Source organism: Monopterus albus, unplaced genomic scaffold (genome assembly GCF_001952655.1).
Source record: "Monopterus albus unplaced genomic scaffold, M_albus_1.0 scaffold18.1, whole genome shotgun sequence".
Lineage (NCBI taxonomy): Eukaryota > Metazoa > Chordata > Actinopteri > Synbranchiformes > Synbranchidae > Monopterus > Monopterus albus.
This window is the reverse complement of record NW_018127898.1, coordinates 4890999-4900356: the sequence shown is the minus strand read 5'-3', so window position 1 is coordinate 4900356 and position 9358 is coordinate 4890999. Positions and strand designations below refer to the sequence as shown.

At 38.5% G+C, this 9358-nt stretch overlaps 2 protein-coding genes across 2 annotated transcripts in view; both read left to right on the top strand.

Annotated features, from left to right (window-relative positions):
* The window catches only part of gnrh2 (gonadotropin-releasing hormone 2), a gene marked incomplete in the record, with an annotated part of 2013 nt that extends 782 nt beyond the window's left edge, over nt 1–1231 (top strand). The window contains 3 exon segments of the mRNA XM_020592994.1: nt 1–18; nt 119–202; nt 1009–1231. Of these exon segments, the coding sequence (XP_020448650.1) occupies nt 1–18; nt 119–202; nt 1009–1047 (141 nt within the window).
* A 2698-nt stretch (nt 1232–3929) lies between these two features.
* Nucleotides 3930–9358, top strand: zmat1 (zinc finger matrin-type 1). The gene is made up of 8 exons (XM_020593251.1): nt 3930–4041; nt 4194–4481; nt 5563–5671; nt 5738–5843; nt 6250–6391; nt 6543–6830; nt 7211–7301; nt 7807–9358. Exons 1-8 carry the CDS (start codon nt 3945–3947, stop codon nt 8774–8776), a joined length of 2091 nt encoding a protein of 696 aa, XP_020448907.1. The 5' UTR covers nt 3930–3944; the 3' UTR covers nt 8777–9358.

The following is a 9358-nucleotide window of genomic DNA, read 5'->3' as shown; positions in this document are numbered from 1 at the left end:
TCTTTCCCCACATCAGAGGTCGGGATCAGTATTTCTGTAGATGCTAGTGTGCAAAATTGTCTCATTCACTAAGTATTTTTACTTTTCCTTTCTCATATCCCCACCTTGTCTCACTCAGATTTCAGGGGAGATTAATCTGTGTGAGGCAGGGGAATGCAGCTACCTGAGACCCCAGAGGAGGAGCATACTCAGAAGCATTCTTGTAAGTAAACTAAGAGAAAACAGAAACTAACAGCACTCATCTAGTGCTTTTTTAAAGGTTCTGCTCTAATCACTGTAATTTATTGAACATAACCAGTTGTGACATCATTAAATAATCAGTAGTTAGAGCCTCATTCAGCAAAATATCAATATAATTTCTTTGAATATTGCATGATTGAAACACTATAACTCAGCATTCCTATTAATACACAGTTTTGGAACAAGGTAGTCCAAAATCTAATACATTGAACAGCCACTTTATTAGGTACACCTGTACAATTGTAAGCACTTCAATGCAACACTTCTACCTTAAAATCTGTGTTTAATGAAAATATTTCAGTTTTTGGTGAAATTGTCATAAATGTTGATCGTATTTATATTTATACATTTACAGAGGTGTTCTTCATATTCTGACCCTCTCATGTATGTGGCGATGGAGGACAAAAATATAGAGACACCTCTGAATATAATGTAGTCTAGTACAACACCGCTTTCACCAAAAACTGAAACACTTTAAACTTCATAAACACAGATGTTAAGGTGGAATTGTTGCATTGGCGTGCACATAATTGTACGTGTGCCTATTAAAGTGGATGGTCAGTGTATATTCTATATGAAATTTCTAGTGAATATACTGTGTATTTTCTTTTCTGTGTTTGCACACAAACATCCATTGTGTCATCTGGATGCCTTCCAGATGGCACAATGCTCTGTATAGACCATCTGCACATAATAACAAAAGGCTGTACTATAAATGTACCTTTAATTCTCTTCACTGTGTCTTAACCCAAATAATTCTTTTCACAGTTGAATGTATTAGCCAGAGAGCTCCAGAAGAGGAAGTGACAGCTTTCCACCCTACACTGCTTTTCTTCCTAGTGACCCTCTTTATCATGGCATGAATCAACTTCATGCCGATCCTCTGATCTTGTGCATTTGTTCAGTAAAACTGTTTTCCATGGTTTCTCTTTGTGGCGCAGAAATATTGAAGTTACAATATCTCATAATAAAGTATCTATTTTGATATTAACTTTTTTCATTTTTGGTGTCCAAAATTGTCCATGGCATATGATGTGAATAGCAAATAAGTAAAAAAAAAAAAGGTTCAAAGTCCCAAGTAGTCAGGCACATGAGCCCAAGGTTACAAAACTACCACAACGAGATTCAAAACAACCACAAAGTGGCAAGGAATAGAGTGAGTCATAATGTTCACAAAGATTCAAACTAACCATAGTGGTGAGAAATGACCACAAAAAAACAAACACAAAGATACATAAAATGACTTAAATTCACATAGCTGTCCAGTAAGTGTGATTTAGGAGAATCACTATTATTATGAATTAATATTGTATTTTTCCGGGGATTATCAAAACAAATGAAATAACGTCATAAATTGACTACTATGATGTCACTGCGCATGCACTATTCAGCTAGAGAAAAAGATGGACGAAATAAGTGTCTGTTCTCCGCTGCCTGCGGAGTCAGACTCTCAAAATAACACTACCAGTTCCCCTAACGCGGCTTCTGTCACAGTAATAAACACTAAAATAGATAGTGCCCAGGTTGAAGGTGAGTTTTGTCTAGAACTAAAAGTGCAGCTTTATGGCGAACTACCTGCCGAGCTAATGTTAGCCTTTTAGCTAACTAGCTAGCCAGCTCAACAATCGGGTGAGCTAACTAGCTTCTTAGCTGAATAGGCTAACGTTCACAGTCTAACGTTAGGAGTTGGTCATTGTTTTATACTGGTCCGTGGGCACAGGACTCGTAAAATGTGTTGCCCACCAAAAGACCCTTTTGATGTTTAGACCAGTGTCATTGTGAAAAAAAAATACAAAGTTCAGAGGTTTGACGTTTTCCCAGGTCCGGAAGTGGTTGGCCATTTGCTAAATATCTTGCGAGCTAGTGTCTGCAAACAGTTTCCCAGCCCAACAGTTTGTACATTTAAATTAGCCACGTACCAGTGGGTTTACTGGTCGGGCAGCAAACATATGGTAGCGGAGGCCACCAAATATCTTCCTAACATTTAGTCGTTGACTTAAGTTTCATCCTCACTCTATTAATAGATGGTAACTTTGTTAATACTGAATTAGTCATAGCATTGCACCTGCAATGCAATGAACTTGTGGCAAAATTTAGGCTGAAATACGGTTAGGATGAAAGATATAGTATTCTTAGTTTGAAGCATCTCAGACTTCATTAGCTAAAGTGTTCAGACCAACATTTAAAAAAGAGCATCTGGCGCTCCCGTGGTGACCTCGCTCACCAGTAGAATACAAAATATGTTCTTATACTTTTTCCTTTTCAAACATTGTACACATACTCTGAGATACTCTGTTAGCTGCTACTGTGATTATCATTTGGTAAGTACTTAATTTGACATGTATCACCAGACATGGGTTTTTCTGGGAGGATATATCAAGTTGTGTATTTGTAGTTTATTCTGAGCTATGTTAATTAGTGTGTAATTGTATTATTGCTTTATATCGGAAAGACTGCTAAGTTAAAAATCTTTCAGCACCTACTGCAAGCTGTAATGGGACAGTATTTCATAGTTCCTAGTGCCGGTGCCTTTCAGTAGGTATTAGGCTTCTTTTATTTTTTATTCTAGTTTGATTTAATCAGAACATGTCAAGAATGATATAAATTGATCATGATAGATTCAAATATGAAATTACACTATTGAAGAAAAGCAAGCACAAATTTGTAATCACATTTTTTAAGTTATAAGTTAATAAAGATGTTAAGGTTTTTAGAAAATGCCACTTTGTTGACTAACTGATTAACTGACTGTTCGTTTCAGCTTGAATTTGAAATTTTCTGTCTCAGTCATGTCATAAAAGGATGTGTATGAGTCATGTCCTATGAGCAGAAGACAGAATACCATATGCACCAAATGCTGTCATTGTTAAAATATGTAGATGTATTTGTTATTGTAAACAAAGGTGTAAAGAAATTGATTTTCATATTAATCTGTCAGTTCCAATTTATTGATATCTTTTTAATAGAATTGCTAGAATAGAAATGAAACACTGTCCACAGAACTTTGCCATCAGTTTGAATCATGACAGAATCTTTACATAAATATTTAAGTAATATGAATAGTACTTATCTACATTATTATTTCAAGAGGGTTTGTTTTTTAATGCTAAATCTCAGCCTGCACCGGATAATAAATACTTTTTTGTTTGGAAAACCAAATATGTACTTTCTCCACCAGCTTAGGTAACATATCCACTAAGCTTTTCCTATGGAAAACAATCCACTAAATATTAATTGCAAAAAAAAAGAAAAAAAGTCAAGTATTAGGCTTAACTTTGGTTCTGCAATGTGGTTTTCACCTTTCAGTGCTTATATTTGCATTCAGAAGCACTGTAGATAAAGTGTGCTGAAAAATAGTCAGTGGATGTTGTCAGTAGTCAAAAATAGTCGTTGATTGTTCTTTGTAACTGGATGAACTGAGCATCATCATGCAACAAGAATCTACTTTAAATTTAGAATTTGTTTGGTTTATTGGTGGAACCAATTAATAACATTAATAATACTGACTAAAATGGATTACTTTTACTTGCATTTACAAGAAATTATGTTGAATAGCATTTTAAATTCCTTTGTGCTAGGCTGTCATATTGATGTCTGTTATGTCAGTTTTGTTTAAGGATTATTAAAAAATGTACTTTTGTAAGACTTGACAGTTTTAGAGAGTTTCATGCATGAGTATGATATTTTTCTGCGAGCTATGTAACATGGTGTTTAGCTCGCACATGGTGACAAAATCACACTATCAAGGCAAAGTCCATACAAAAAATCTTCGTAAACAAGGTCTCCAGCCTCCTGGCAAGGGTAGATTATGTGATGAGAAAGTACTGTAGTGATCTTAATTTTAATATTTACTGATCAAATTTTTTGGACAATATTAATCAACAGGTCCTGCTTGAGTTCAATAGATCAAACACAAATGAACTTAAACTGGTAACTTCTCTTTGCTGTTATAGACAGGTACACAGAGGTGTACACTTTACCGGGTCCGACTCAGGATCCCGATCATGCTGACCAGGAGTCAACCCCAGAGGGTGGCATGACACATGTTGAGGAGGAAGCAGCCACCACAGCTACTCCCAGCACAGAAGTTGATCTGAAGGACCCTAACAAGTGTTGTGCTCTGTGTGCTGCTTCCTTCAACAACCCTCAGATGGCTTGGCAGCACTACAGTGGACGCAAACACCAGAGGAATCAGGCCAGACAGGAGCTGATCAAGGAGCTCAGACATGACGTCCAGCAAGGTAACGCAGCATCCTGCCTCTCAGCAAAGCAGGATAATACAAAGGGTGACAAACCCTGCAGGAATCAAAACAGAATCAGTTGCACATTGTGTAATTTGAGTGTACATTATATTTTAAGAGGCAGTATTGATGTGAAGGCAAATAATTTCTAAAGCACATTTTTTGTTAGTATACTTTAGTGCTAGTTAATTTAAATGAGTTGCAAGGCAGCACATAATTTTCAGTAGAAGCTAGCAAAAGCACAATTTTATATTATTACTTATTCTCTTTGTATTTATTTTATATTTTTGTATTATTTATATGTATTGTTTTGTGTTTTATCATATTTATTGTATGGTTTATTCTGTGGACCCACAATCACTGTGATAATAAGTAATCAAGGCAAAGTGGCTGATCTTTTTCCTCTCTTCTAAGGTGACATGAAGCATAAACATGCATCAAGCCTGAATGCAGTCAAGCATGAAATTTCAGGTTTCACAAAGGGTAGCAAAGCACTGTGTGCAACATGTATCTGTCTGTGTGCTGCAAAGCACTATAAGAGGTTGATGTGCAGTGGGAATGATGCAGGTAGCAATTTTTATGGTATTAAGGCAGGTTACAAAATCTAAAAATGAATGGACCTGTAGTTTACTGCTCTCTGAGGATCCTATGTGCTAAATTGTTCTGCACGGGATAGCATTTTGCTTCAGATTTGGTGTAAAGTGGATGTTCAGAAACATTTAGAAATTTAAGGTGCTACTGTGTTTTCTTAGGTACAATAAGTTTCTATGACAGCGTGTTTTGAGGAAGAAACTTTTTCAGAATGCGTTGCAGACATCAGAATTGCAATGAGTGTTTATTTTGAACAAAGAATAAAACTGATGAGGTATTACATCAAATAATGTGTTGTTTTCAGTGTAATACAGGACACAGATGATTTACACATCACTGTTTTCAGTTTTAATTTTGATTTTACATACCGTCCCAACTTTTTCTTACTTGGGGTTATAATAGCCACTTGTTTGTTCAACATGCTTAAATAATCTTCCGCTTGATTCACTGTGGCTGAACTGCAACAGTGACAGTATATTCTGCCACACAGGATCCATGACTGAAGAGAAGTTACTGAAGCGTCTCCTCACTGATGACTACTGCTACGTGTGTGAGGCTGTGCTGCTGTTTGAATCTCAGCGACTGTCCCACTATGAGGTGTGTGCTGCTTCCAGACACTGATCATGGAACTGTGACACAGTTTTAATGACCTAACAAAGGTGAAGTCTTCATAATAATGTCTCCCTTATCTCCAACCAACATGCTCAGAAGCTCAAGGTGTACTTGCAAGCCAAGAGAGCTGAGATGAAAAAATGCTCTACAGGACCACAGGTTAGGTCTTATTTAGAGAGTTTTCTTTTTACACAATCACACACACTCTTTATCTGTAACACTGAACAATGCATGTCATAGAAGAATGAACTTAAGTTATAATGCTGCAAATATCCAGTGGTAAGAATTCTCAGGGTCCTGGCTTTAATGTCTGAATATGAGACACAGAGAAGAACTAGGAGTGTATTGGAGGTATGGTGGCACCAAATCTCAAAAGCAATTGCCATCACAAACATTTTGAGGTAGCTATAAGTACCAGTGGAGAGTATTGTCAAATTTAATGTGGTGCACTGGGACTGTGAAGACATCTGTCTTATTTACTATTCAGTTCATTTTGTTTTACTTTTTGTGTTGAGCAGCATATAGTGTATCTGACCAGGAGGTCTCATGCCTATTTTGTTTGTAGGTGACCAAGACTGCTGACAAGCACCACTTCTGCGAGCTATGTAACATGGTGTTTAGCTCCCATGTGGTGGCAAAATCACACTATCAAGGCAAAGTCCACACAAAAAATCTTCGTAAACAAGGTCTCCAGCCTCCTGGCAAGGGTAAGTTGTGTGATGAGAAAGTACTGTAGTGATCTGAATTTTAATATTTACAGATCAAATTTTTTGACAGTATTAATCAACAGGTCCTGCTTGAGTTCAATAGATCAAACACAAATGAACTTAAACTGGTAACTTCTCTTTGCTGTTATAGACAGGTACACAGAGGTGCACACTTTACCGGGTCCGACTCAGGATCCCGATCATGCTGACCAGGAGTCAACCCCAGAGGGTGGCATGACACATGTTGAGGAGGAAGCAGCCACCACAGCTACTCCCAGCACAGAAGTTGATCTGAAGGACCCTAACAAGTGTTGTGCTCTGTGTGCTGCTTCCTTCAACAACCCTCAGATGGCTTGGCAGCACTACAGTGGACGCAAACACCAGAGGAATCAGGCCAGACAGGAGCTGATCAAGGAGCTCAGACATGACGTCCAGCAAGGTAACGCAGCATCCTGCCTCTCAGCAAAGCAGGATAATACAAAGGGTGACAAACCCTGCAGGAATCAAAACAGAATCAGTTGCACGTTGTGTATTTTAAATGTACATTTTAAGACTTCTGAATCAGGGATGGAAGCTAGAGCTTAGGAGAGCTTGGGGGAAATCTCCCACCCCCACACCTAACCTCTTGATTCACAGGAAACACTTCAAGGGAAAAGTGAGTCCATATTTAGAAATATGCACATGTGACATTAACATTTTTGTGGTGTGATCTAGGAAGTCACTAGAAACTAACTATAATCATAGAAAAGTAAGAAAATGGAAGTGATATGAGTCATTATGAGTTATTTAATCAATTCTGCTGCTCTGTGTTGTCTACAGCCACCTCCCTGACATGTCAGACGTGTAGTGTGCAGTTTAACTCTGTGGAGATGTACAAGGCCCATATGCAGGGAAACAAGCACCAGATTAGGTAAGGCCAAGAATATTCTGACAAAAATACATCTGCTCTCATTGTATCATAACCTGTACTGCACTTAAAATTTCATCTCTGCGCTGCAGTTTGTCCTTTGTGGAACTTTGGCAACATTAAATCTCCATTAAGTTATTTATTGATACTAACGCTCCCATCCGGGTCATATGACTTTTAACCTCTGCTGTTACTTGCCTTTAGCTCATCCTTTGGTTTTAAGCCCTGTCTTATATATACACCATTGAGGTGGGTAATGTGTGCATTCATATGAGTGAAGTGAATAGTCGTATTGCTCTGTGTTTCATAGGCATGCAAGTAGGGAGTGGTGTAGCATATTGAGCTAACCCTGGGCACTAGATAAGCTGATTATGATACAAATTTTCTGTGAGCTTGTTTTTCTACTCACTTGAGGTCAAAAAACCATGGAATGGGGCTTCAGTGTGACATCATCATTTGTTACCTGATTGAATAGCAACTTATTTTCTGTTCACATGTTCTTGACCAGGGAGAAGAAAGTCACTGACCTGTGCAAATCCCAACAAAAAGTCTACAGCACATTTGCAGATGAACTGGCAGATTACATTCAGGTTCAGAAAGCTCGTGGAATCACTCCCAAGACAAGTCAAGTTCTCCCACAGGACGAGACACAAAAGGAGGGTCAGGAAGAGGAAAAACAGGAACTGTTAAACAGGGAGGATATCATAGAACTTAACAAACCTATAGCCAATTTCCCTCCCACCTCTAATCCTCGTCATCAGTCCCACCCTGGTTGGGTTAATGACCTATCTGGAGGGATGCATCCTCCATATCAGGGCCCATGCTGGCCTCCTCATGGCTGGGACTACAGCTACCCACCTCCAGTCCTCCCTGGCTCAGGTTCTCTACAGTTTACTACTCAGAACTTAAAGAGAAGGAGGTGCAGAAAGCAGTCAAGCTCCTCATCATTTACTACCTCATCATCTTACTCCTCCTCATATTCCTCCTCCTATAGCAGCAGCACAAGTGACAGTGGTGACGGTGAATACAGGCGCAGAAAAAGGAGGAAGATTAGAAGATCCAAAAAGGAGAGAGGCCAGAGGGTAAGAAATGAGGGCTTAGACAAGGAGGAGAGGAGAAGAAAACAGCAGAGGAGGCAAAGAGATAATGAATCAGTGGAGAGGAAAAGAGAGGAATCTGGAGAATCCGAACAAGAGAGCAGGAGAAAAAAGCAGCAAAGTCACGGCAAGCATCGAAGGAAAGAAAAAAAATCCAGAGAGGAGAACTTTGAGGAGGAAGGAGGGGAAAGGGTGACAGACAGTTTAAAGCCAGAAGACATGATGGACAATAGAGAGGAGACTGAAGTGCATATTCAAGATGGAGGACAGGATGAACCATTGAAACCTAAAAACCGGAAAGAGAAGAAGAAAATGAAAGAGAAAGTAGACACTAGGACGGAAGAGGAGAAGCTATGGGATGACTCAATTCTGGGCTGTTAGACTCACCAGGACCAGCTGAACTTTTGAACTGCTGTCATTTATTCAAAACATGAGGTTACCATGAGCATGACATTGAAAATCACAACAACCATGTACATAAGAAGTAATAGTCCTGGTAACAGTTAATGAGTTTCACTCCCTCACAGATAGTCCAAAAATGTAGTTCTCCATAGGTGTGCTAGCTGGCTAGCTGTTTTTATTTAATGTAATGTAATGCATGTAAGGAATGAATGTATAACTCTTATTTCAGTGTGTTTGGAGGGGATTCTCATGTGGCCACTATAGTAGCCTTATTTGTCTCTATGAGATTTAATAATATCATTGATTGAATTAATGTGCACAGCCAGCCAAAGTTGTTGGCTATAATATTATTTAAGATCTCTTGTTTTCTTTCCTGTCATTTGAAATTATAAAAATTAACCTCTTAACACATCAATAAGCTAATTTATGGTTCCTTGTGTATATTTAAGTGTTCCTGGCGAGGAAGTTTGTGATCCCTGAAGCGGCCTGTAGTGGGCAGTGTTGACCTTCATTCAGAACATCACTAAAGCAACTAAAACCCATAGATGCTGGAAGCTTAGT

Bases quoted from the DNA above. Each gene is read 5' to 3' on its own strand.
- zmat1 (XM_020593251.1), top strand. From the start codon at position 3,945: ATGGTGTTTAGCTCGCACATGGTGACAAAATCACACTATCAAGGCAAA. The intron at 4,042-4,193 runs GTAGATTATGTG...TTGCTGTTATAG, and splicing joins TCTCCAGCCTCCTGGCAAGG to ACAGGTACACAGAGGTGTAC. The intron at 6,392-6,542 runs GTAAGTTGTGTG...TTGCTGTTATAG, and splicing joins TCTCCAGCCTCCTGGCAAGG to ACAGGTACACAGAGGTGCAC.